The sequence below is a fragment of the Sylvia atricapilla genome, chromosome 8, assembly GCF_009819655.1.
Source record: "Sylvia atricapilla isolate bSylAtr1 chromosome 8, bSylAtr1.pri, whole genome shotgun sequence".
Lineage (NCBI taxonomy): Eukaryota > Metazoa > Chordata > Aves > Passeriformes > Sylviidae > Sylvia > Sylvia atricapilla.
The window spans coordinates 14,002,118-14,028,726 of record NC_089147.1 but is presented as its reverse complement, the minus strand read 5'-3'; the positions used below and the strand labels follow the sequence as shown (position 1 = coordinate 14,028,726).

General features: G+C 59.0%; 1 protein-coding gene across 2 annotated transcripts; it reads left to right on the top strand.

The window, feature by feature from the left end:
• The first annotated feature begins 1,573 nt into the window (after positions 1 to 1,573).
• Positions 1,574 to 26,609, top strand: LDB1 (LIM domain binding 1). 2 transcript variants are annotated; one of them, XM_066323712.1, is made up of 11 exons: positions 1,574 to 1,729; positions 21,358 to 21,460; positions 22,046 to 22,090; positions 22,311 to 22,386; positions 22,625 to 22,727; positions 22,930 to 23,102; positions 23,340 to 23,462; positions 23,635 to 23,718; positions 24,016 to 24,139; positions 24,566 to 24,708; positions 25,078 to 26,609. In XM_066323712.1, the coding sequence occupies exons 1-11, from the start codon at positions 1,705 to 1,707 to the stop codon at positions 25,306 to 25,308; spliced, it is 1,230 nt and encodes a 409-aa protein (XP_066179809.1). In that variant the 5' UTR covers positions 1,574 to 1,704; the 3' UTR covers positions 25,309 to 26,609. The 2 variants fall into 2 exon arrangements, with proteins under 2 accessions (XP_066179809.1, XP_066179808.1); XM_066323711.1 differs by having other exon boundaries at positions 24,566 to 24,714.

The window sequence follows — 26,609 nt, the reverse complement described above, 5'->3', positions numbered from 1 at the left end:
AATCCTCAGCAGGGATGCACTCCTGGCACAGGGCAACACCAGGCATTCCTGCTGATTTACAAGAAAAACAAACAACAGCTAGAAAGGAAAATGCACTTTCTACATCCATGGCTCCCCTCCCTCACTGTGTTTTGACCACTCCCTGGCCAGGCACAGCCAGATGCTGCTCAGAGTCGTCCAATTTCAGCCTGTGCAGCACCCAGGGTGGGCAGCTTGCTCAGGGCTAACAGGCACAGCCTGCAAAGGAGAGTTCAAAAACCCGTGTTTAAAGGACAGATGCTTAAAGGACACTTCACTCAGTAAAGAGGAATGTGAGTCCCACCCAGGCAGGAGCAGATGGGGCGGAGGAGGCCCTTCAGAGAGGAGAGAGGGCTTTGGCTCCCCGGAGCAGCTTGCTCAGCCCAGGACGTTGCTCCCATCGTGAGGCTAGGGCTGCATCTTGTCAAGGCAGTAGAGGGACAGTGCTTCCCTTTGCAGACCAGGTTCTAGCCCCACAGCCGATGTGCAGAAGCAGAGCTGCGTGGGGCTGGGGCAGGATCCGTGGTGAGATCCTCTTGGGTGGGTGTCCCCTAGCGAGACCCTGTCCGTATGGCACTCTGCTCCTTCTGTCCTGGCCCCCGGCCTCACCCCGGATGCCGTCACATCCCTCCGGCACAGGGTGCAGCACAGACCAGAGCAGCTCCCAGCCTCCTGTCTAGCAGCCTCTGCCATCTCCGCACAAGTCACAGCAAACGGCGGTCACGATGTCCCTGATTGTGCAAAGAGCTTCTACAAACCCCCTTCCTTCCTGCCCCCCGGCCCCTTCCCTCCCACCTACAACCTCCACAGTGCCTGTCCTCCCCGTGCCCTGGGGCTGGGAGACTGGCAAGGTCCCAAAAAGCACAAGCCTTAAGTAGGCTCCTCCATGCGGAACAGCCGTGGCGTCCTCTGCTCGTCCCCACAGCCTCCCAGGTGGAAACCCCAACAAGCCGCCCTGAGACACCCGGGGCACTCATCGGCCGCCCCGGGCGCGGGTCCCTGAACACTCCGGTCGGGTATTTCTCAGGGCCTGGGAAGAGCAGCCCCGGCCGGGGAGGGCGGGATGGAAGCATCAGCCCTTCGCCGCCCCCGGGAGCCCCCGCAGCCCTGGGAACCCTCACCAACCCACGGGGGTCTGGGGAGAGTGCTGCCCCTGCTCCCACGGCTGCAAACCCCAGGGCGCAGCGCCGAGAGCCTCCTCGGAGCGGAGGGGGCACCCTTCGTCCTTCGCTTCATGTCCTCCCTCGCGGTCCCCCCCCGCACACCGGAATCCCCCCGCCCCTCACGGCGACTGGAGAGGGGGTCGGGCGGGGGCGCGTGCGTGCGCGGCAGCGGCGAGTCGGGGGGGCGCGCACGCACGCAACACGCACGCGCTCGCGGCGGGGGGGGAAACGGGACGCCTCGCGCACGCGCAGAGGTGCCCCCACCCGCCCGCCGCCGGCGCAGCCGCCCCCGCCCCCGCTCCCGCTCCACCGCCGCGGCCCCCGCCCCGACCGCCCCCGCCGCCGCTGCTCCTGCTGCCGCTGCCGCCGCTGCTCCGCCGGTTCGCGGCGCGCCCGCCCGCCCGCCTCTGGCCGCGGCGCTACCCGCCGCCCCCCGCGCCGGAGCCCGCGGCGCGCCGCCCATGCGAGACCCCCGCGGCCCGGGCAGCGCGCAGCGACCCCCGGCCGGGCCAGGCATGTGAAGATGTCAGTGGGCTGTGCATGCCCTGGTGAGTGGCGCGGCGGCGGGGCGCGGGGCGGGGGCGGCCCCTGGGGCTGGGGTCCCCGCGGTATCGGGGCTGGGTGGGGAGCTGGGGGCCACTTACGGGGTTGGGGCCCCAGTGTTGTCGGGGTCTGGCTGTGGGGCTGGATCTCTTAAGAATGGGCTCTGGGGTCCGGCTGTGGGCTGGGGTCCCATGGTGTTGGGGTCCGGCTGTGGGGCTCGGTCCCCTAAGAATGGGTGTTGGGGTCTGGCTGGTTTGGGGTCCCCACTGCACTGATGTTGCTATTCTGCTTTGGGGCTGGCATCTCCAGCTACAGGACTGTTGCATTGTTGCTTGGGGTCTCTATGGCATTGAGGTTTGGTGTCTCTATGGCATTGGTGTTGGGGTCTCCATGGCATTGGTGCTTGGTGTCTCCGTGGCATTAATGCTGGGGTCTTTAAGGGAGTGGTACCGGAGTCCAGCTGTAGCGATGGGTTCTCCATGGTATTGGTCACTGGGACTACATGGCAGTGGTGCTGGGACCTGGATATGGGGCTGAGGTCTTCATGATGTTGGTGAAGATGGCTGGGGTCTCCAGGACATTAGTGGTGGCATCTGGCATTGGTGCTGGGGTCTCCGTGGTATTTGTGCTGGGGTTTGGTTATGGGGCTGGGTTCCTGGGGCATGGCTGCTGGGAGCTGACTACAACACAGGGGTCTTTTCAGTGTAGTTGCTGAGGTTTGGCCATAGTGCTGGTGCTGGGGATAAGCTATGGGTGTCAGCAAGGTGTGGGGACTGGAGTCCTAGTCACTATGGTGTGGCTATCAAGTCCAGCCATGGGGATGAGGTCCCCATGTTATGGGTTGCTGGAATCCATCTGATTCCAGCTAGGAGTCCCTAGAGCATGGACACTCAGGTCTGACTGTGGGATTGGAACCCCATGGCATGGGTCCTGGGGTCTGGCTGTGAGGCTGGAACCCTGTGGCATGGGTGGTGGGATGTTGTTGCCAGGCTAGACTCCGTGGCATGGATGCTAAGATCTGTCAGACTAAGAGATGTGAGACCCAAGAGCACATGGATGCTGGTACCAGCCTGGAACTGGGACCCCACAGGCAGAGTGCTGCAGGGGCATTGGGCAGGCATTCAGGTGGCACTGTGAAGAGTGACCCCAAAGTGCCTCTGTGGCCAGGGCAGTAGGTCTGTGGGGTGCCACAGCTCTCTGTGTGGGTGTGAAGAAGTGTCCCTGCAGAGGTATGCTGTATGGCCCCCCCACCGTGGCCATTGTGGGGTGTCTTGCTGGAGAGCTTCTTCCCAGTTCTGGAGCCTGCAGGCTAGCAAGGCTGCAGGACGGTATAGGTGTGATGAGATCTCAGCACCTGGGAGGGTGCTGCCGCAGGGATTCTGCACACCTGGGCTTGGGGGCAGCTTTGGGGCAGCTGGCCTGGCCGCATCGCTTGCTGCTGTATGCAGAACGTTGCTGTGCCAGGAACAAGGCAGGGCAGGGGTCTCAAGAGGACTGCTGGAATCTTGTCCAGCACCAGGTCCCCGTGGCGCTAGCCAGCAGATGGGGAGCCAAGTTTGAGGGCCCCTGGGGAGGGGGTTCTGCCATTTCCCTGGGCAGCTGGCACAAGGGGTCCCTGTGGGGGCACAGCAAGGACGCTCTTCGGCTCAGCTCCCGTGGCAGCATCCCTGTGGTCCCGAGAGAACCTCCTGCCAGGCCAGAACCCCGTGCTGGGGCACTGCTGGAGGCAGTGAGGCGCTGTGACAGCACACGGTCCCCGTGCCTCCCCCGGAGCCGCCTCTGCCGAGGGGTTTGCAGCTGAATAATCGGGGTGGGGAAGGGGTGGCCCTGCGCGGCGGCCCCCCGCCCCTGCGCCTCGCCACCGTGTTTCTATGAAGGCAGGCGGCCCCTTCCCCCATCCTCCTCCTCCTCCTCCATCTCCCACTGGAAGCTGCCAGAGCGCTGCTTCCTCAAGCAGAAAGTCACGTGAACCTCCCTGCGAGCCAGGCCGAGCAACCACAGCACCCGCCCCGCAGGCACCCCGCACCGGGGGCACGACTCCGCTCCCGACACCCCCAGCCTTGCCGGGGTCCCGCCGCGGCCGGGAGAAGGCCTTGTGACGGCCAGCGGTGGGGCCCCGTCCTGTTCCCCAGGAGCTGGCCCCACGCCACTGGGAATGTCATCGGCATGTTGGTGGGCGCAAAGAGGGGGGTCCTCCCTCGGTGCCGTGGAGCCGTGGGGTCACCCCTCACCTAGGACTATCCCTGTGGATAGATTCGTGTGTTGTGTCCCCTCCACGCCGCCCCTCCCGGTGCCCCAGGGCAGGGAGGACACGAGGCTGCCGTGCAATGTTCGTGTGCCCCCCGCCTCTTCCCCCGCTCCCCCGCCGGGGCTGGGTGGCACATCCAGAGCCTGCGCCCCCCTCCCCCTTCCCCTCCCCGGACTGTTTATCGGAATATAGAAAAAACAAGCTCTGCCGCTGGCCTCCCGCCAGCCAGAAACATTTAATGAGCCGCTCTGCCCAGGCTGCTCTTCAGGGCTGCATTAACTTGGAGGAGTTTCCTGCTTGGGAGCTGCTGCCGGGGGGGATTTTGGCTGCCCCCCTTCCAAGTTGTGCCCTCCCAGAGGGATGATGTACTCCTTGCCATCCCTGGGGGTGCATCCTGCCCCACTGCAGCTCCTCTCGCACCCCTCCAGAAATGTTTTCCTGATCCTTTCTTCCCCACTGCAAGAGCTTTGGAGCAGGGAGGTTGCTCAGCTGGGAACCTGATGCACTCTTGTGCCCGAAGATGGTGGGGAGCTGCTGGGGCCAGTGGAGGGCTGAGGGCGGGCTTTGCCCCCCGCCTCAGATGTGGAAAGGTGAGCAGCAAAAGCCTAATGGGCTCAAGAGTGGAGGTGGCAGAGGCTGCTGGGGCAGCAGCTGTCTGGTGCTGGTGCCCGTGGTGCTGTGCCCAGGGCTGCTTGGAGCAGGGACGGCAGACAGGTTTTGGCATCCAGACCCCAGCGGGACCCTGACCCCTGGGGGCACCTCTCACTCTCCCAGCATGCTCTGCACTTTCTTTCTTAATTGTTTTTATTATTATCATTATTTTTTCCCCTGTAGTGATGGTGTCAGTGCAGAGGGGGAGGAGGGGAGCAAACTGGAGTGGAACTGTTCTCCCTCCCTGCAGGGCTGGCTCCAGCTTCATGGCAGGGAAGCAACTTTCCCAAGGTCAGCACCTTCCCTGGGACACCTTGCAGACAACCAGCCTGTGCCTCCCTCTGACAAGAGCTAGACCTTCCCAAGCCACATGCTTCGGGTCCTGGGATGGACATGTCCAGCCAGGGCACGGCCCATTGCCGTATCCCTCCCTTCTGCCGAGCTGGCGCCGTGCATCCCCCACCGTCACGAGGCCGAGCTGTGCCACATGCCTTCTGCGACAGATGCGCTGGGAAAGGGATGGCGGCGAGCGGGCTGAGTGCCGCGGCGGGGGGGCCAGGCAGCCCTGACCTGTGTGGGCTCTGGCTCCCAAATACCCCCACGGGTGCCTGGCACCTTGGGGTGCCCCTGGGCCTGTTGGGGAGGAGAGGAGCAGTAGGGGTCCCGAGGCCTCATGGTGCGTATCAGTGTGTTCTGGTCCAGGCTTTCTTCATGTTACCAGTGATGTTTCCGTGAAACGTGTTGTTTGTCCTGTCCCCCTCCGCAGCTAAGAGCTGACAGTAGATAGATACTATGTGTGCTGCGTTGCCTGCCCACTTCTGGCACTCTGTGGCAGAGTCAGGATGGGTTTGTGGCTGTCTGGTGCTCAGCGAGGGGATTCCTCAGGGGTCCTGTTGCTGGTGTGAGGTACCATCACAGCGCTTTTAGGGGCCAGTGTGAACTCACCCAGGATTTGCCTCGAGAATCCCGGATGGATTAGTGCCACACCAGTGCCATGGGTTGAGTACTGTGTATTTGCACTGAGCCCCAAGTTTATTCCCGGAATATTGTTACCTGCTCAACACAAATTGCTGTGAAAACTGCTCCATGGGGAGTGAGGCGATGTCCCTGGGGGATGGGACCTTCAGGGCAGGGAGGTACCCTTGTGACCCTGGAGGGCGTGTGGCCAGGAATGCACTGGCCAGGTGGCTGTGTGCCCCCAGGCAGGGCAGGAACTGAAGCAGCTCAAGTGTCTCCTGCCCATCCCTTTCGTGTCAGATCACTCGATTTCATGCCACCCTCTCCTCCCCCACTCTGCTCTGGGATTCTCCTGCCATATCCATGTTGCTAGAACACTCGAGGCATGGGTCTGCATGTTGTGCCAGGAGCATGCTGGGACACTTGGGAACATGGTGCCCATACACAACAGCTGTCAGTGTCCTGGTGCACCAGCTGCACTGTCGGTGGGAGCCCCCAGCTCTGTGCAGGGTGACACTGGACCCTGGGGCTGCCGTTGTGCACGGTGTGGGTGCCTCCCTGGGCCTGGGGAGCCGTGGGTGTGGGGACAGCTCCCGGGTGGTGGGGTGCAGGCAGGATGGGGCTGGGTGACCGTTATCAGCTGCCCGCAGGCTGCAGCTGTGGTTTCCTGCCGGTGCCGGGGGGAGGGTGCTGGGGAGCAGGCAGAGCTGCTGGGGGGCTGCTGGGCCCCACCTGGAGCAAGGATAGAGGCAGCGGTCTGCCCCTCTGCCAGGGTCTCTGGTGGGCAGGGTTGGGGTGGCTGCAGTAGGGATGATGCTGGCAGGGTTTTGGGAGGTTCACTGCTGCATCCTCATGGGGTTGTGGGAGAGTGGGCTGTGCACCAGTGTTGGATGTCCCTTTTGAGCAGGGGTGCTGGTGGGGCTCTAGAGTCTCCAAAGCTGTCAGACCGGCCTCCCAGTGCAGCTCAGCCCCTTCTCTCCTGGGCAGGTCATGGATTGGGATGAACGTTAAACCCGAGGCGTAATCTCCGCTGTGGCAGGCGCTGGCCCCTGTCCAGCCCTGACCCGCCCTACCCACAGGGCGACTGATAACACCTGCCAGCACCCCTCTGCTGCTGCTTCCTTTGGGGGGCCCTGTGGGATGTAGCTCTTGCCCCCCTTTTACAGGGTCTCTCTGCCTCGGCTTTGTAGAACCCACAGGTTAGCAGAGGTTACTCTGCACCAAAGTGACAGTGCCTGTGCCCCAGGAAAGCTTCATGGTGAGAGGGTGGCAAGCAGGGGGTGGGAGGGCCCCTGCTTTCTGCAAGAGCAACAGCCTCAGGTCCTCTACTACAAACCAAGGGACAAGTGTTGTGTATGCAGCCAGATTTCTGCAGTTCAGCCCAGGTGGCTGGACACAGTGCTTCAGCCAAAGCCAGGCTGGGACATAGGTGGTGTTGGGATGCTGGACTATTCTGCAGCAGCCAGTTTACCAACCTCTGCTCTGCTACATGCATTCTCCTCCAGCTAGGGTCTTGTGCAGCCTGCGGGTCTCCCTTCCACGACAGGGGTTGCCTCTGCCTGCTGTGAGTAGCTGCAGGGTGGTGGGTGCCAGCTTTTGCCCACACCAGCTCCTGCCTCTTCACTGGCAGCCCATGGCAGCTCGTGGCATTGCGGGCATGCAACTCTGCTGGGCATGGGGCAGGTCCAGGCACCCCGACCTGCCTGCTCCAACTGGCCCGGGGTGAGCCCAGGGCAGCTGCGGGCAGGGGCAGGCAGGAGCACGGCAGCAGGAGCTCTCTCCCTGCAAGGGATGGCAACGCAGAGCTGCTGAAGGAGCCTGATGTGGTGTGGTGTTGCATGGAGTTGGGAATGGGGGTGCTGCCTGGGTTTGGGGAGTGCCAGGCTGCCAAAAGTCCTTGTGGAGGGGCATTTCCCTGCTGAGGCTGGGGAGATGTTAATATGCTCCTCCCAGCTTGGTGCCCCTGCCAAATCCTTTGGGCAGCCACGGCATGCCGAGTCGCTGTGCCTGCTGCCAGCGCGTGCGCAGCAGGAGGCTTGAACGCTGGCAGGGTTCCCCCCCAGAACCCCAGGCTGCCCCTGAGTGGAGTAGATGGGGCTCTGTGTCAGTCCCTCCAGGAACTGGACCTGGAGCTGTGGGAGCTGCCGTCACCATCCCACCGTGGCTGTGTCCTGGCTTGGCCTAGCTGGTGGGGAGGAGGCAGCTGCTAACAGGAAGGACACGCATGTTAGCAACGAAAACACGACAGTGAGAGGAAGCAGAAGCAATGCATTATTGATGGAGCTATTTGATGCTGCTATATTCGGAGAGCTGCTCCGGAGTGTTCGGCAGCACCATGGGGGGGTGGCAGAGGGTGGGCTCAGCTGGTGGAGGGTTACCTGCTTCAAGTCAACCATGTATAGCCATGGCCCCCCCCCGTAAGATGTCCCTTACCTTCTCCCAGGGGAGCTTCCAGCGTGGGAGGGCACAGTCACATGTGGGTACCAGGAGGTATGGCAGCCTTAGTGGGTGGGGGTTTGGTGCGTGGCAGCTCCTAGCTATGTAAATCTCTTGTGGATGCTAAGGGTCTTCTGTGACTTGGGAGGTGAGTGGAGGGAATGGAGGGGGACCAGGGTGCTCTCCCACCAGGGCTGAGTTCCTGGAGTTGTAGGGCTGAATGTTGAGGATTCTGCTCTGGCTTCTCTTTGAAGCAGAAGTGCCTGTCCCTTGGAGGGTAGGTGGTGGTCTTGGGGGACAGGGGCAGGCACAGGATGCTGGGGCTGTGCAGCCATGCTGCATGTTGCCCCCTCCCTGCTGTGGGTTCCCAGGCCAGGAAAGGGGCTGTAAAAGGAACCATTTTTGTAACATGAGAGAATCCACCTGGAGGCTCTTGAGGAGCCTTAAAACCCTGCAGCTCTGGCAGGCTGGCCCTGGGCTTCTGCAGAGGAACTGGGGCTCACTGCTCTGGGCGGCCATGCTGGGGCTGAGCTCTTGCAGGACGTGCATTGCAATGTCTCAGGGACAGCACAGGAACACTGTGGGGCATTTCTCTGATGCTGGTGCCACGGGGAAACCCCCTTCTAGCAGGACATGCCAAAGCTTGCTTGTGGACTGCACCTTCCCCTTGGAGCCTGCAGGCAGCCCAGTGGTGATGAGGCCAACCCACCACAGCAGAACAAGGTGTGATGTTAGGGTGGATGCCCCATATAAACCTCATGCACTCTGGGGTTCTGCACCCTTTCTCCACGTCCTCTTGTTCTGGAGGGGATGGGCACCAGTGCATGTGCTTGATTGCTGCTTGTCCAGTGCTTGCATACTCAGGTTAATTTCTCTATCTCGTGCAGGATGCTCAAGATGTGACCCTATAACTTCCCATCCTGCTCTGGCAGCATTTCCCCAGTGCCTTGGCTTTATAGCTGCCTCTGGGTGTCTGGAAGTGGTTCTGGTTTTGAAGGGTTAATCCCAGGAGCCCCCAGGATCTGCTGCCTGCCTGGCATGACTCACCATGTAGTTTCCAGCCTCCCCCAAACCTCCTCTGGAGAGATGAAGCTGTGGCTTCTCCAGCCAAAAATGGGGGCCCTGCTGCCCCAGAACTCCTTTTTATCTGGTCATGCATAGCTTTAGGGGGGAGAGAAACCCCTCATTGAGAAGCAGGGAAACAAAGCATATTTCTGTTTGAAGGATGGTAGGATTTGAGGGGTTGGCTCTTGTGCTCTGGAAAGGAGGGTGCTCCAGGATGCATGCTGTGCTGCACTGCTGCAGGCTGCATCTGCATACAGTGCAGTGATGCCCAGCTCTGGCTGCTATTTGGACAAGTCCATGAAGTTTGGAAGTGCCAGGCCAGTCCGTGTCCTGATGCAGGCTGTACTGTTTGCAGAGCTAGCTGATTTTTTTTATTATTTTTTATGTAAGTGCATGTCTGCATCCCTGCTCTACGCCTGCACTTGCCAGGGCCCCGGCTGAGTGTCAGTGTGAGCATGCCCTGCCTCCTGCTCTGCTCACCTGAGCTCCCTCACACACACACTGCAGGCACACCAAGGCATGGCCACAGGGATCAGAGAGACTTGGGCATCCCCTGGCTACCGTGATCCCCAGCGGGCTGTTCCCATCCGTTTGCCTGGGATGTATTCCTGTGCTCACTCCTGCTCCCAAGCTGCTGCCAGCTCCCTGGGCTGAGACCTGTCCTGGCAGTTGAATCATGGTTTTCCCCAAAGTAGTTTGGGGAAACCAGGCAAGCATGGGGCCCTTGCTAGGGGGCGAATGGAGGCTGCGATCTGGGGGATGCAGTGCCCTACCACAAAAACTGGGTAGCCCTCTGCTCCCCTCACAGTGTGGGCATGAGCACATCGTGAGGAAGGGGCTCCCCCCACACTGTTCCTGCCACACACGCTTCCCAGCTGCATCCCAGCCCTTCTGCTCTCCATCCAGCATCTATTTAATTATTAACTCGGCTATAACCATAAACAGCTGGGGCTGCTGCAGCCACGTGGACCAGTCCAGCACTGTCGTCAGAGCTGAGCAGGGACACGTGAGCAGTCCCGGAGGGCTGCTGAACCCCGGGATAAATTGCTCCAGGCATGTTTGCTGTGGATGTACTGGGCCAGGCCATGGGACCTGGGGATGAATGGGGGCTGTTCTCTGATCCCCTGGCCATGGCACTGGTGCTAGGAGTCTCTGATACAGGAATAAAATGCCCCTGTTTCACTGTTCTGAGGTATTTTACAGTAGTAGTGTGGTGTTGAGTGCTTATGGGTGGTTGTACCTCATGTGTCTTTGTGCCTTGGAGTGGGAATGGGGTGCAGGTGGACTCTGTTAAATGGCCTGTCTTGGCCAGGAGGGTTGTGCCATACTGTAGCTGCTGCCAGCATTATAGGCAGCACTTTTTTTGGCCTAATGACAATGGGGGTCAGCATGCTGCAGCCCCATCTCACCCTGTGCCTCAAGATTTGGGCTGGCAGGAGGACAGGCAGTGAAGGGGCAGCATGGTGGAGCACTCACAGCATCCCTGTGCCCTGTTATCAAGGCACTGACAATGTGGGTACCTCCAGCTGCATGTGCCTTTCACAGAGCAAGATGTCACAGAGGTTTTTAGATTTACAGTGAGTTTTTCTCTTTACAAAGAGTTTTGGTCTGTTTAGCCATATGGCTATGGAAAATGATACTGCAGGGTAAGCCTGCAAGAGGAAGGGGAAATCATGATGGTGTGATGTGGAGCAGGACAGGGTTGGAGTCTCATTCAGCCGATGAGTATGGGGGGACAGGGGTGAGGGGATGCTTCTTGTCCCTCTTCAGTGCTGGTCCCAGACAGTAAGATGGTTGGGGAGCAGGGCCCTGCCCCTACTCTTCAGGTGCAGGGGTTTGGGGGTGCACAAGCACAGAGGGGAGGACACCTCCAAAACCTCATGGATGAGGCTTTGCACCCACCATGTCTGCTCTGTTGGGCGGGGGCTGGGGGAAGCAAGTGTGCTTGGCAGGACCCAACTGGCTGTACCTGCATTACCCCAGGGCTTGGGGAGGGGATGAGGTGCGGGCCTGGCCCTGCAAGTAGGGGGATGTGGGAGGGTGTGCATGCCCCAGGCAAGGGTGTTACACCCAGCCGGAGCTGTGCCGGGAGGCGTTTGGGAAGGCGTGCAAGCGCATGCCAGCCCATCGGCGTGAACACCAGCCCATGTGTGTGGGGTGAGCTGTACCAGCACACGTGTGTGCTTGCGTGTGTGTGTGTGTGCGCGCGTGTACGCTGAGCCCATGGGCTTGCCGGCTGGGCTGGCAGCAGAGGTCTGTGCCAGTCTGACTTGCCAGGGCAGGAACAGAAGCTGCAAGGTGCAGATGTGGGGCAGAAGGGGAATGGGGAGAATGGGATATTTTTTTATAACGGAAATTTTCATAATGAATTTTTTTTATAAAATCTCTGAACTGGAAGAGGTTGCAGTTTTATCAAGGAAAGGAGACCCTGGGGGTATGATGGCTATTGCAAACTGGAACATTTCATTTTTCATTCCCTCTCCCAAACAAACCGGTTGTGTATTTATTTTCTCATCCGAAACTGGGGGAAAGGGAAACAAGTTTTAAAAAGAAAAAAAAAAAAAATCCTGAAAAAACTTCAGACACCCCGAAACCAAGCTAGGGAAAAGGTCTATTTTTATTCAAACTTTCGCAGTGGGGAAAGAATCCTTGCCCCGGCTGGTGCCGAGCTCCTCAGCGGGACGCGGCTCCCGTATCCCCATCCCGGGGAGTGCCTGTACCCGCGCCGGGCGGGAACGGGGGAGAAGTCTCCGGGGACCCCCTTTCGGGCGTCACCCTTGGCCCGTGGGCCCCCGGGCGGCGCGGGGCGGGAGAGCCGGTGCGGGGGGAGCGGGCCCCGCCGCCGCCGCCGCCGCAGCCATTGTGGTCCCGGCCGCGGCGCAGACAAAGGAAGCGCCCCCGCCCCGCCCCGCGCCCCGCCCGCCCCGCCCCGCGGCGGCCCCGCGCCGCCCGCCCGCCGCCGCCGCGCCGCCGCCGGACCCCCGCCCGCCGCCGCGCCGTGAGTCACCCCGCCCCCCCGCGCCCCTCTTCCCCCCCGCGGAAGTTTCCCGGTTCCCCCCACCCCGGTGGCGGCCCCGCTCGGGCGGCCGAGGTGAGGGCCGGGGTCCCGCCTGCGCCGCCCCCGCGTCTGCGAAGTTGTGCGCGGCCGCACCGCGCCGCCGCTCCCCACCGGGCCCCCGTACGGCCCGGGGTCCCCGCGGCAGCCCCCTGCCCGCCCTCTGCGCCCCCGGCCAGGCTCTCCCTGTCCCTAGCTCCCCTCTCCCTCCTCGGCTCTCCTCTCCATCCTTACCCAGTTCTCCTGTCCCTCATCCCTCCCTAGCTGCTCAGTGCATCCTTGGCCCCTCAGCTCGTTCCCTCCTCTCCAGCTCCCATATCTGTCCTCCCCCTCCCTGCCTGTGGTGTTCCTCCCCTCCCCTGGCTCCCCTTTTCTTCCACCACATATTGGTTTTTGGAGCAGCACTCCCAGCCTCGTGGGGTGCTGCCAGCAGCCCCCATGCCCTGCTGTGCCCTGGTCCATCCCAGCCCGCAGCTCCCTTTGTTCTTCTCCGGGTTCCTTCCCCTGCCGAAGCCCCTTGACAGCTGCCCCACGCCCTCCTGGTCCCCCTGCATGCACTGTCACGGGGTTTATGGGGCCAGTGCCTGGCTCTGGGGGCTGCTCACCCATCGCACCTCACTGCTTGTTGCAACTTCATCCTTGCTCGCAGCTCAAAGGGTCCTGCCAGCCTCCCATGGGTGCCTCAAAGGGAATAAAAGGCCCAAGGGGTGCAAACACATGAGGGCCACACATCTCTCAGAAGTTGCCCTGCTGGGTGTCCAGGCCCACGGGGCCAAGGGCACAGGGGGCTCATCTTCCCTGGCAGACAAAGCACTGGCTTGACCTGGGCCAGCCAGAAGTGGGGAAGTGAAGAGTGAGTGCAGCATCCTCAGGAGTGGGGAAGACTCAGCAGCTCCAGTTTAGGAGTCAGCATGCATGCCAGAGCTGCGGAGGGGTGTTTTAGCTGAGCGGGTGTTTTCCGGGAGCCCCTTTGGCAGAGCCTGCTGTGGTAAGCTGCCCTGATATTGGGTGGCTGGCCTAGTAGTTCCTGCCAGCCTGCCGCTCAGGATGGGTGATAAGCACTACTGGGGCTCCCTTGGCTTGGGCAGCCCCCAATCCCATCACTGCAGCCTTAGCTGGCAGAAGCCAGGCACCATGTCAGGAACCTGCTGAGCAGCTGCCATCCCTAGCCAAAGCCGGTGCCGCAGCAGGAGCCAAAACCAGAGGTGTCAGCCACTCCCAGGGTGAGATGTGAGCAGAGGGTTCCAAGGCTGTGGGGTCTAACAGAGAGTCACCTTCTGGGGGCACACGGTGTGCACTTACCCCATGCTGCAAACGGTCACCTGCTTTCTTCTCACCAGGAGGGTCTGAGCCTGCTTGAGGCTGGGCCAGGCAGGTGTGAGAGCAAGCACCCTGTCCCAGGCTCTTCCCAGTTGTTCTCCACATGCTTTCAGTAGCACCTTGTCTGAGCAGTTTTGTAGCAACTCCAGTGATGGTCACCTCTTACTGCTTCTGTTACAAGTGGGGGTAAATATCAGTGTCCTTGTTCCTTTAAAGCCTTAAGTTTTGGAGTGTTCTCATTGTGGGGGAGTTGTGGTTTCCACTGAAGTAGAACTGAATGTGGTCTTTCCACTCCTGATGCTATAGAAATCCCAAGTTTGTGATCTAAGCACTCCTTAAAGACTGAGTAGTGCTGAGCAGAATGACGCGTAAGTTGTGTTGCTTCAAAGAGGAAAACTTGTGTCCAAGGGGGACAGGCTGGTGCTGGAAGGTTTGGTGACACAAAGGTTTTGCTGTTGTTTGGTGACTTTTCCCCTCACCAGGAGCAGGTCACAATCCATGTAAAATAGGAATAGGGCAGTGAAAAGCCACAGAAGTTCAGCTGAAGCAAAGGTACCCCAGGCTGGGGACTTGGAGTCTCTTTCAGCTTCTTTTCAGAGAGCCGTAATAGCTGGTGACCCTGAGCTTGCCCAGCCACTCAGGATGTGGGAGCAGAGGATGATATGGACCAGTCCAGCCCCAGGACTCCTTCCCTGTTCCATGGCTGGCAGGATGGCACCAGTGCTTGGCCCAGTGGTCTCTCTCAGTGTGCCCTCTTTCGTGTGCTTGCAGCTCTGCACTGGCATGAACTTGACATCTGCATTAACAATATGAACCTGAAGTCCTGTGTGGTGGCAGAGCAGGATAGCATTTCTCCTGGCTCTCCCCCTGCAGACCTCCTGTCCTCTGAGTGATCTGGGGACAGAGCGCTCCTGCTGTTGTTTGCTCCGTGTGTGTCTGTGGGTTGTGATGCTTGCCACAATGAGGTCTGCTGCCCCGTGGGTTGCTGTTGTTTCCGGTGGAGCTGTAACCAGGGATGCTGGGGTAAGAGGGTTTCCCTGGGGTTCCTCATGCCTTCAGGAGCACCAGGCAGGTGTGCTTGACCATACATACCCTGTCCTTTTGCTTCCTGGGGTTTTGGCCTCATCCTGCACTGGTTGTCCAAAGGGCTGACACCAGTGGCAGCACGTGCTGCCAGTGCAGTAGTGGTAGAGTCTAGCAACCACTGCATTAGCTCTGTCCCCAGTGCTGCCGGCAGCCTGCCTGTCCCTCCTTCAGCTGCTCCCATATTGCCTCTTAACCAAGTACTGAGAAGAGAAAAGTTCTTCCTGAGCAGGAGGGCAGAGGCTTGCCCTGGCGGCTCGAAGAAGCAATGGAGGTGCTTTGTAAGCTGCACTGAGTAGGTTCCCGCCATGCTCGCACTGTCCCTCCTCTCCATGGGCATCTGTGAGTGGTCCAGACCTTGTGGCAGGCGCTGCACGGCAGCATCATGGTTTGCCCTCAGGCTCATGCTGCCCCCAGCGAGGCCAGCTGGATCCTCGCGGCGGGAGTTACCCAGCTTTTTTCCCCCCTCCGGAGCGGGCTTCTGGACGGCTGCCAGGGCTGCGGGGCTCCTCCTAGGAGGCAACATGGAGCAAGCAAGGCGGCCGGCGGCGGCGGGGCCGCCGTCTCCGGAGACTACGCGTCCCAGCGTGCAGCTCTCGGCGCCGTTGTTGGCGGCGGGGAGCGAGGGGGAGCGGAGCGTTGCATCCCGGGATCGCAAATCTCCATGCGCCACGTGGGGGCTGACAGCCTCCTGCGCTCCGAGGCAGCGGCGCTGGGGGTCCTGCCGGCCTGCGGGATCGCTGTGGGTGCCCCTCTCTCGGTGTAAGCACAGGCTTCGGCCTCTTGCTGACACTTCCTTGCGCTGTGGCTCTCAGCTCCAGCTGTCCCGGGCACATCTTGTCCCTGTGGAGGGCTGCTCTGAGCAACAACCCCACAATATCATGCGGAGCTATGTGTAGTTTTGCTGCACCATATGCGTGGCAGGCAAGCAGCCGTGGGCAGGGATGTTGGCTTCGTTTTCTGCAGGGCCATCGGAATGGTTAGCTATAAGTGAATTTTTCCGTGTGGCCACAGAGCCTAGAAGACCTTTGGTTATGAAAATCCTAGTTTGTCAGGAGGCTTTTATTCTAGGTATGCTGACAGAGGTTTTTTTTTCCAGCCCCATGGTTCCCACACGACGTTTTTGGTTTGTTTGCCAGTGCTGCACCAATGCATGCTGCAGGAGGGATGTGAGCCTGGTTGCTGCAGGGTGGCAGGGCCCCCTGGCAGCAGCCAGAGGGATCTGGGAGAGAGGGAAAATGTCTGAAAACGTGAAAGGTGCATTCCTGAGGCTGAAACTGACAGCGTTTGATTATGGATCATCTTTGAGACAGTGAACTGGAAGGAGTAATTAGGGACAGTGGGATATTTCCCTGAGAATTGCAGGAAATGACTGCCTCGTGGTAAGTTGATAGTAGTGGAGCTGAAACTGGGTTATCTGTGGGATTGCATCTGGGGCTTGCAGCCTTGGACGTGATTCAATTTTCTGGCTGTTTTGCAATTGGCAGGGTGTGCTTTTCTCCCTTTTTCCCTCCTGGAGAATTCCCTGTCTACGTGTCTGAATCATCTGAGGAATAAAATGGGAAAGAGGAGACTCCTGCCGTCCCTAGGTACTGCAGGGCAGTGCAGTTCCCTGGGGCCCCAGCTGAATGTCCAGCTGCAGAGTATGCCTTGTGGGAGACCCTGGACCCTGGCAGAGCTGGGACTGTGGGACTGTGCTGAGCCCTGACCCTGACCTGAGGCCATGACCACATTCCGGCCAGGTTCTCCTCACCTAGTGGTTTCAGATAGCACTGCTTTGCAGCCTACATCAAAATTGTCACTATGTAATAATTAGCTCAGGTAATTTTCCTTTCTCTGGCTGTCCCCCTGAGTTTGTGACCTGATATGCAGAGAAGAGCACCCTTGGGTTCAGATGCTTTGTGTGCTGCTGCGGGGGACTTTTTTGCTAATATTGCAGGATGTGACCTAGGGCTGGGACACCATGCACAGGCACGTGGTGTGGTGTGGGCAGGGAGGCAGCTTGTGGTCCAGATAAGCTCTGTGAACGGCTTGGATGTGCAGCTTGGTGAGAGAGTAAAAGTGAGAGAGTAATCCCTGCATTCAGCCAGGCAGGCAGCAATGCGGGGTTTGCCTTTGGACAGGTCAGGACCAGGCAGTGTCCTGGCTGGGGTCAGCCTCTGGATGCTGCTGAGTCTGTGGCACATGGTCTCCTCCAAAAGTGGTATCTCCTCTTCCCTGGAGAGCCCAGCCCCTCCTGGAAGCTTCAGATTCATTAGTTCTGCATTTTTGAAGCAAACGGGTTTTCTGCAAGTTGATACTGTCACTGATAATGTCTCAGACCGTATCTTGGTGGGTTCCACCTGAGTTTCTGTGGGCTTAACAACAGCTTTGGAGTTTGCAGCTGGCCTCTCTCAATCCCCTCTATTCCAAAGAGGAGAAGGAAGAGGTGAAGGCAGGCTTGTGGGGGCAGACCACGGACTGCTCCATGTGCCTCTGCCTGTCCCAGTCACTCTGAATACTTCGTGTTTGCCTCCCAGCCCTGCCAACTTTCCGGACACCAGGCACTATCACTGGGCAAAACCACGTGAATTATTTGAGACGCTGCCCTGCACCTAGTCCCAGATAGTACCCTCATGCCAATGGGACTGGCCTGGGAAGATGTATTTCTTCCTACTATCAGGGCTCCCACACCCCATCGAGGCAGCCCTGCGAAACAATGCCGCTATTTACACTTTAAAGCCTCGTTAGGCAGCCAGGAAGCAGGCATGGAGCATGCCGGGAAGCACCGGCTGCCTTTAGCAAGGCTGGCCTCTCTTCTCCCCGGGCTGCTGGGAGGAGCAGGACGCTCCCCGGCTGAGCTGTAACCCTGCGGCCCCTTTCAAGCCTCACTTCTTCATTTTTTTCCATCATTTATATTTTTCGCCTCTGCTTTGCTGGTGAGATTTGCTGCTTGCACAGAGAGTGCACTGGCTGCCCAGGCAGGGATGGCTCCTGTCTGGTTGGGGGGCACTGATTCCTGTCAGCAGCCACAGGTATGGGAGGAACAAGATGCTGATGCTGCTTTGCCTTTGTCCTCAGCAGTTCTTTGCTCTTTGATGGGGAACTGAAGTTATGGGAGTTCAGCCAGAGGCATTTCTCCCGGCTTTCCACATCCCTTGCCCAGGCAAGCAGCTCCACAGTGCTGGTCTCAGCTCACAGTACCCTGCTATCTCCAGGCTGTGATGGCTCTGTGAGGTGTCCGCTGTGCTTTTGGTGCCTTGGCAAATCTGATGTTCCACAGCTCTGTGAGCTTGTCTAGGATGTGAATCATTCCTGCTCCAGCAAACCCATTGGACAGTGCACTGTGCGAGCTTTCCCCATAGGGCTCATAGTTCAGAAGCAGGGACAGCAGAGGAGAAGGCATGGTGAGGGTTGGGCAGTGCTAGGCTCTACATGAGTCATGGGCAGAGCACCTGCCTTCTGTTCTCTGGGCAGCCGCCCACCTGGAATTTTCTTGCCCATGCTTTCACGGCAGGTCTGTGGACCTGGCCTTGGCCGAGGATGCTGAGCTGTGAGATCCCTTCACGGGGTTCCCTTCTCCTGCACACCTCCACGCTGAAGAGGAGCCGTGGAGCCGCCTACCTGGCCATGAGCACTGCGCTGTTTGCCCAGGCCTGCCTGGGCCAGTCGCTCACCAGCTGCAGTGTCAGCCTGGTTTTTCCCTTGCTGAATGTTTTGTGTTGCTGGGCCAGCACCTGTGAGCAACCACAGGAAGCATCTCCTGTTGCCGTATGTTCCACAGGGGCATTGCATGCTCAGCCACCAAGAAGCATCCCTGTTTGCACCAAGCCTGCCTGGATCACCAAGCCAGCCCAGATCCTGTGCTCAAAACAGGAGGCAGAGCAGGGGCATGCAGAAACACCAGCTAGGGCCAGGCTCTGGGCGTGACTTGGGAAGGGACACATCCTGCAGGTCTGTGCCACTGCACCTGGCTGGACAGGGCTTGCAGGCAGCTGGGCAGTGTGAAGGAAAGAGGTGGTGATGAAGGGATGTCCTAGACTAGGCAGCATGACCTGTGTGTGAGTAAAAGTTGGTGTTTCTGCTGCTGTAAAGTAACTGTGTTAATTCATGTAATGTGTGTAGTGTCTACAGTGATTGTAGAATTTGGACAGCTTGTATCAAATCCTAAGGCTGTTAGTGTTATTTCAAGCCACTGAATCCAGTGACATATATTACGCTGCCTTAAAAATAATAGTTGGTCAGGATGCCGGTCTTGCTGAGGTCACAACAGGCTCCTCTCCCCTCCTCTGGATTCTGACATAGGTCACTCAGTAGAGCTCTGAAAGCAGGGTGTGTCCATATTAACCTGCTGGGAAAGGCTCAGGATGGAAATGGAGGCTTGGGTAGAAGTCATGAACTGGCTCATCTGCTGTCCCACCTTCAGCAGCAGCAGTGAGCTAGGGAAGAGCATGAGAAGCACAATGGATGGAAAGTGATGTGTCTCCCTGGTCACCCCTGACCCTCCTGCACCCTGAGAAACAAGATGGTGACTGAGGACAGGAAGAGGCCATGGGAACTTAGTATTCCTATGTCTCATCAGTGAATAAAAACAAAGAATTGAAGGATGAGACCTGCTGGGTCTGATTTTTTTCTGCCCCTCAGGACATGATGACCAGAAACAAGCAGTGCTCCAGCCACTGCTGTCTCTGCCTAATGAATCGGTTTGTTTTTAACAATAGTTTGGGAGTTTGGGGAAGTTTCCTATTCATTGAACATGCTTCAGTGTCATGTTGTAGAACAACAGAATAGAGAAATAGAAATGCTATGTTTCTAGTACAATTTGGGGTGAATTATTATGTCTGTTAGGCACAAGTTGATGTGGATAAAGCAGAAAGCAAAAACTCCTCTGCAGCAGCAACTGACCATCACCAACCTCCCCATTAATTGTTTTATCTATGAAAACATTCAGTAAGAGCAAGGGGTTGACATTGTTAGCAGCCATATGAGAAACTGTGCCATGTCCCACTTATCCTCAATGCAGGCAGGCAGGAGTGGGAACAGTGAGCCACGGCTGAGTGGCTGGGCTGGCTCCAGCCCCACAGGACTGGTAGATCCTGGTGGGTGCTGGAGAGAGGCTGGGTTCAGCTGCTGTGGGGAAATGTGGTGAAAAAAATCCTAGAAAATCAAGAAGTAAAACACATATTTCCCCTGTTGCAAGTGGGATTTAATGCTCGGGATGTGACCCCCTCTATTTTTGACCAGCCCTTGCTCAGCAGTGTGTGCAGTCCCTGTGACTGCTGACTTGGGGTCCCAGATGGCTCAGCAGGGGTGAAGGTGATGCCTTGGTTATTCACCCCTATTGGCTAATGAGCTCTTTGTTGCAACAAGCTGGAAATCTTGAGTCCCTGTGCTAGTGGCACTGCTTTCCTTGACTCTGGTGCTTTTTGCTGCCCTGCTGTATCCATGAGGGTCGAGCTGCTGCTCGGATCGTGTCCCTGAACCCTTCTGCACAGCCTGGCCGTGGAGTGGAGCCAGAGGGGCAGTGGTGTGTCCGGCGCCTCTGGGACGCTTCCCTCTGCTGCTGGCTTTGCTTTCTGCAGTACCGGGTGGCAATCCTGGCAGTTCGTGGGCGTTGGGAAGTGCCCGTCCCAGGGCTGTGTGCAGGCGGGAGGCCGATGGGGATCCCGCCTTGGCCCCGGCTGCAGCAGTGGCCCGGCATGTTCGGCTCCGGGGCCCCCGCCTGCGGCGGGACATGGGAGACATGTCAGTGCGCGGCTGGGCCGGCTGAGCCGGTGGAGCCGGAGCTGCCTGGCAGCTCGCCCGCTGCTGCGCCCCATCCAGGTCAGCCCGTCTGCCCGCCTGCCTGCCGGCAGGGAGAGAGCCGCGTGCCTCAGCAGCATCCTGGCGCAGCGTGCCGGGTCCTGCCAGCCGCGGGGTGTGCCGGGGCTGCCGCGGGGCTCGGGAGCGGTGCTGGCAGCCACTGCTCCCAGGAACCTGCCCTTGTGGTGGGAGTGGGCTGGTGAGTGTGGGAGCCCCTGGCTGCCCCTAAGGAGCTTGGATGGGGCTGGCTCTGCCCGGCATACCTAATGTCTTTCATTGGCAGGTCTGGGGGCCCCCAGGTTGCTTTTGGGATGTGTTCTGGTTTCACATGTTGTGTGCTCTGTTGCAGACCCCATCACACCCCATGCCCCTCTGGGCTCCTTGTCCTTTGCCCCGGTGTTGTGGTGGGCAGTGAGGCTTTGGGGTGGTTTGATCACAGCTGGGGGCTGTTGTGTCAGATCTCTCTGTCTGCCTGGGTCCGGGTGGCCACTGGCCTGCCCTAGCAGCAGATGGTGGCTGCCTGGGGACCCGCCATCCACCCCTCCGGGCGATTATTCACCCGTCACCATGACGATAGAAAGGTCAGCGAAAAGATCCTGTGTGATTCCTGGGTCAGTCAGTGGGATTAGAAGCAGTGCGGGAGGGAGGGCTATGGCCCAACCAGCCCCTCTCCAGGCTCACCAGCTGGACTGTCCCCCTCGGGCACATCCCCAGAGCCCAGCCAGCTGAGAACTGACAAACTCTGGGTACCAGTGAGAAACCTTTGGGATGGAGTTGGGCCCCTCTGGCTGCTGATCCTGAGAGCTCAGCCTTGACCCTGTGAGTTCTGTCCTGCACAGGGGAGGCCTGGAGCTGTGTGTGGGATGAAGGGAGTAGGCTGACATCAGGGGTGAAGCAGAGGAGGGATGAGGCTGTGCTGATGGGGGCGTGGCTGGTCCTGCATCCTTCTTCCTTCTCCTCCTCGCAGCAGCAGGGTGTCTCTCCTCGCAGAGTGCCCCCGACTGACCCGTGTCCCCCCTCTCTCTGTCTCTCTCCAGGCTGTTCCTCTAAGTCGTTCAAGCTGTACTCGCCAAAGGAGCCCCCGAACGGCAACGCCTTCCCCCCCTTCCACCCAGGCACCATGCTGGATCGAGATGTGGGGTGAGCTGGGGCCCAGGGAGGGATCTGCCATGTCGAGGACACTCTGCAGCTTGCACCCCAGGGTCTCTGTGTTACACTTCCCAGCAGCAAACAGAGACTGCAGTAAATGGAGTTTAGTTAGCACAAGAGCAAAGGGAATTTGAGCAGGCACAGGTGATAGTGGGTTGAGAATGAGTGGTATTTGGAATGAAGCCTCCAGGTCCTGAGCTCTGTCGGGCCAAGCCCTTTGCTTGGCCAAGTCCTCGGATGACAGGGAGCCCTCCCAGCTGCTGCCAAAACAGCCCCTTCTTCAACATCTGTCCTGCCTGGCACCAGTCACTGCTGCAGAGGAGCTGAGTATGTCCCCAAGGAGCAGTTGGCTAGGTCCCAGGGGTGGAGCAGCCAATTATGTGAGATCAGAGCCCAGTTTTGGGCTACAGGTTGCCCCATGGGGCTGTCAGATATTGGCAGAGTACAGTCTGCACTGTGGGGAGGGTCTCACCTCTAGTGAGCCTGACTGCCTGCTGTAGCCAGGGAAGGAGGAGCTGTGGTGAGCAGGGAGATCCCTGATAGCACTGACTTGCCTGCATCTCTTTCCACTGCTAGACCTACTCCTATGTACCCACCGACGTACCTGGAGCCTGGAATTGGGTAAGCATGGGGGGCTGATGTGGACTTTGCTGTGGGGGGAGCTCGTGCCTGTGGTGGGGGTGCCTCAGCAGGGCCAGCATGCTGGCTGGCTGGGGCTTGTGGGGGGATTGCTCAGACTCTGCCAGCTCTGGAGGGGATGTGTGTTCCCCCTGTGGGCTCAGGAGCCCTCCACACCCTGTGGCTGCCTTCCCCTCTGATGGCTTGCTGTGCTCTCTGGCAGGAGGCACACGCCGTACGGGAACCAGACTGACTACAGGATATTTGAGCTCAACAAACGGCTGCAGAACTGGACAGAGGTAGGTAGCTGGGAGAGTGAGGGTTGGCCAGGGCAGTATTTTGGCAGTGGGGGGGCCCCTACTGCCTTCTCCCACATGTAGCCATGGGGCAGGGCTTATCACCCCCATCTCTGAGCACTCAGCTCAGAGCACAGTCCTCTGTGGGTTGAGCACGTGGCTGCTGTGCCTGGCAGCCATTGTCTGTCTGTCTGTCTCTGTCTCTCCTTCCCTTAACGCAGCATCTCTCTGCCATCCCCAGGAATGTGATAATCTGTGGTGGGATGCCTTCACCACAGAGTTCTTTGAGGATGACGCCATGTTAACAATCACTTTCTGCTTGGAGGATGGACCAAAGAGATACAGTGAGTACCAGCTTGAGCTCTCCTTCCTAAGGGCATTGCCCTTCAGCAGGAGACAGTTGTGTGCTCAGGGGGATGTGGGTAGGATGTCAGGGCTCAGCTGTTTCTAGCTAGAAGGTATGGGGGACTCTCTTCATGTACATTCCAAGGAACACCTCGATGAGCCGGGTTTACTGACCTTATTTTCCTCCTTCTCCTGCTGCAGCGATTGGCCGGACTCTGATTCCCCGTTACTTCCGCAGCATCTTTGAAGGGGGAGCCACAGAGCTCTACTATGTCCTCAAGCACCCCAAGGAGTCCTTCCACAACAACTTCGTCTCGCTGGACTGTGACCAGTGCACCATGGTCACCCAGCACGGCAAGCCCATGTTCACCCAGGTACTGCCTGCGCCCACAGCTTCTGCTGCCCCTCCTGCCTTGGCTTTTGGTGCCCTCTTGGTGGCTGCAGTCCCACAAGGCTGTGCGTTTTGGGCTTGTGGGTACAGCTTTTGCTGAGACTCTCCCGAGAGGCAGAGGCAGGCCACGATGAGAATGTTCCAGCAGTGGCTTCCCAGGGGATCTGGGCTGGGGGAGGCTGGGGCAGCCTGTGCCTGACCCTGTGCCCTGCCTACCTAGGTGTGTGTGGAGGGGCGGCTCTACCTGGAGTTCATGTTTGATGACATGATGAGGATAAAGACGTGGCATTTCAGCATCCGCCAGCATCGAGAACTTATTCCTCGTAGCATCCTTGCCATGCATGTGAGTACAGCTCCAGGAGTTCCCCTGGGCATGAATGACACAGGGCTGCTGAGCTCTTCAGGCTGCTGTGCAGGTTGGGGGCTGTCAACCCAGTCCCACATCGCAGGCTGAGGGATGGGAGGGCTGTTCCCAGCCTGGATGCATCTGAGCCTTCTGTCCCTTTCACTCCTAGGCACAGGATCCCCAGATGCTGGACCAGTTATCCAAGAACATCACACGCTGTGGGCTCTCAAACTCCACGCTCAACTACCTCCGAGTAAGTGTGTGAGAAGAGGGGTTTTCAGCTCTGACATGTCTTGTGCTCTCAGCTGCCTGATGCCTGGCTGCCCTGGGGTGTGGGTAGGCTGCAAGGCCGGCTTTGCAAAAGGGATCTTGCAGAGGGGCTGTAGAGAGCTGTGGGGCAGTGGGTCTGCCGAGTCCTGCGAGCTCACGGCGTGGCTTGGGTCGTTGCAGCACAGACATCTGCCTGTAGAGGTGTTAGGGTTATGGGGTCTCCATTTTGCTTGGGCTCAGAGCATTGGAGTCTAACCCAGAGTCTGTCTGCTCTCTGCAGCTCTGTGTAATCCTAGAACCAATGCAGGAGCTCATGTCACGGCATAAGACCTACAGCCTCAGTCCCCGGGACTGCCTCAAGACTTGCCTCTTCCAGAAGTGGCAGCGGATGGTTGCTCCTCCCGGTGAGTCTCATGCTGCCTGCTGTGCTGCCTGGGAGTCTGGGACTGCCTGCTCAGGCCCTGCCCTTGGTGCAGGCTTCTCCCAGCCCCAGAGCTGTTCTTGGCCTTGTTTCATGAGGTTGAGGGTGATGAACGAGGCATTTGGCTTCTTTCTATGCTGGTCTGCCTTCCCAGTGGGGTAGAGTAGGGCCTTCCCTGCCTGAGGGGTGCCAGCTGCTTGTGGAAACCAAAGCAGGGATGGAAATGTTCCTGCCCTCTCACTTGTCTTCTGGTCTGGGAGGACAGCAGAGCTGTGGAGGTGAGGAGGGTGGTGATACAGCCTGGAGGGGGAATATGGTCCTTGAAGAAGTAGGGTTTGCATAAAAGGGCCTGGGGGGCACCAGCTTCCTCTTGTTGGGATTGACCTCATATGTCTCCATCCTCCATCAGCCGAGCCAGCACGGCAGCAGCCCAGCAAGCGCCGGAAAAGGAAGATGTCGGGGGGCAGCACCATGAGCTCCGGTGGGGGAAACACCAACAACAGCAACAGCAAGAAGAAGAGCCCAGCCAGCACCTTTGCCCTGTCCAGTCAGGTACCTGTAAGCATCCCGTTTCCATTCTCTCTTCCTCCTCTGGGGTGGAGGGGAGGGTTCTCTGCCCTTGCCCTTGGGAGCTGCTAGGGAGCGACCCCCAGGGACTGCCTATCTGAGCCACCCCAGTTCTTCCCAGGTGATAGGGAAAAGAAGGAGGGTGTGTCCCAGCTGCCTTCCCTGAGTGCCTTTGCTGTCCTGCAAGAGAGTGAGGATGTGTTTCCCCTACTCGGTACCCAAGCTTGGGTTCTGCAGTGGAGATGAGGAAGTGGCCCTACAGCTGGGGAAAGGGGCTGTGCTGATGAGAGGGGGGGTCTAGTGGCCCAGGCTCCCCCCACCTCGATTATGTTTCGGGACCGTCTCCCCTTTCAGGATGTGATGGTGGTAGGCGAGCCCACGCTGATGGGGGGGGAGTTTGGGGACGAGGACGAGCGGCTCATCACCCGGCTGGAGAACACGCAGTTTGACGCCGCCAACGGCATCGACGATGAGGACAGCTTCAACAACTCGCCGGCGCTGGGGGCCAACAGCCCCTGGAATAGCAAACCGCCCTCCAGCCAGGAGAGCAAGTCAGAGAACCCCACGTCGCAGGCGTCGCAGTAACGGCCCCCCCGCCGCCCCGTGGACTCAGTCCCAACCAATCTACCTGTACATTTGCAACGGAGAGTGACTGGGAAGCGGCGAGGTACCGGAGGCGGACCAGCGCCACATGGATGACGGGGTGCACGGCCCGGGGCACACGCCAGGCAGGCAGCCCCCAGCCGTCACCCCCGCCGCCTCCCCGTGCCCCCACACCTGCCTCCCTGACGGACGCTAGGGCAGGGGTGGGTTTCCGGGGCCGTAGCTTCATTTTTTTTCCCCTTCGCTCCTCTTTTCTGCTTCTTGCCCAGAGAGCTTCTCATCCCTGTCCCAACATGTCCACCCCCTCCCTGCCGACTGAGGGGGAATTAGTGGGGAGGTGTTGGCAGCGGTTGACGTTACCAGATGCCATGTGTTGGGGTCTGGCACAGCACAGAGACCCTCCTCTTCCCTGGGCCCTGCGGCTGGTGTTTGCTGAACTTGCAGTGGGATTGCACATCCATAGTCCAGCATGGGGCTGGTTGGGAGGGGCAGTGATGGAAAGCCTTCCCTGTGCCTCGGGCTCTGCCATGGAGCTTCCTCTGGCCAGGGTCAGATCCTGTAGTGCTGGGACGGTGTTGAGGACAGGGCCCCGTCGCATTTTCCCACTCTCCCGCACCTTCCCCTTCCCCTCGCTCCCCAGAGCGAGAGCGCAGCACAGCCATGGGGGGACTCTTGTATATAGGAAGTGCGTGGTGGGGGGCTGGGGGGCACGGAGGACCTGTGGCTCTGCTGGATCAGCCAGTGCCCTTGTTCCCTGCCTGCAGCCTCTGTGTTTCCCTCCACCCTGCGTGAATCTGCCTGGGGCCCCTTTGCAACCCCTGGCTCCTGGTACCTCCTACTTTGGTCTTTTTTTAAGAAAAAAAAAATAATATTATTAAACTGTAAGTTTAAAAAAAAGAAAAAAAAATGGGAAAATACCCCCTCAGCCCTTTTGCCCATTCCCTCCTTCTGCCCTGAGCCCTTTCACCCTGTCCTGACTTTTGTACAGGCTTCTTCTCTTGGAAGTCTCATTTTATATCCAGTTCGGAGAGCTTCAAACCAAGGAGAGACTTTGCAGACTTCCTTTCTAATCCCTCCAGAGGCTGGGGGGGGCCAGTCCCCCGCCTCCCTTCTCAATGTAAATCTTGTGTGCTGTTGTCCCCGCTCCCCTCCTCGGGTTCGTGTACCTCGTGCTTGTACATTTCCGCGCTGTAGACAGTGTGTACGATACTGTTCTTTCAATGTGTTATCACTAGAGCAGGTGCCTCCATTGATGTTAGGGGAAACGATGAGAAAAATAATAA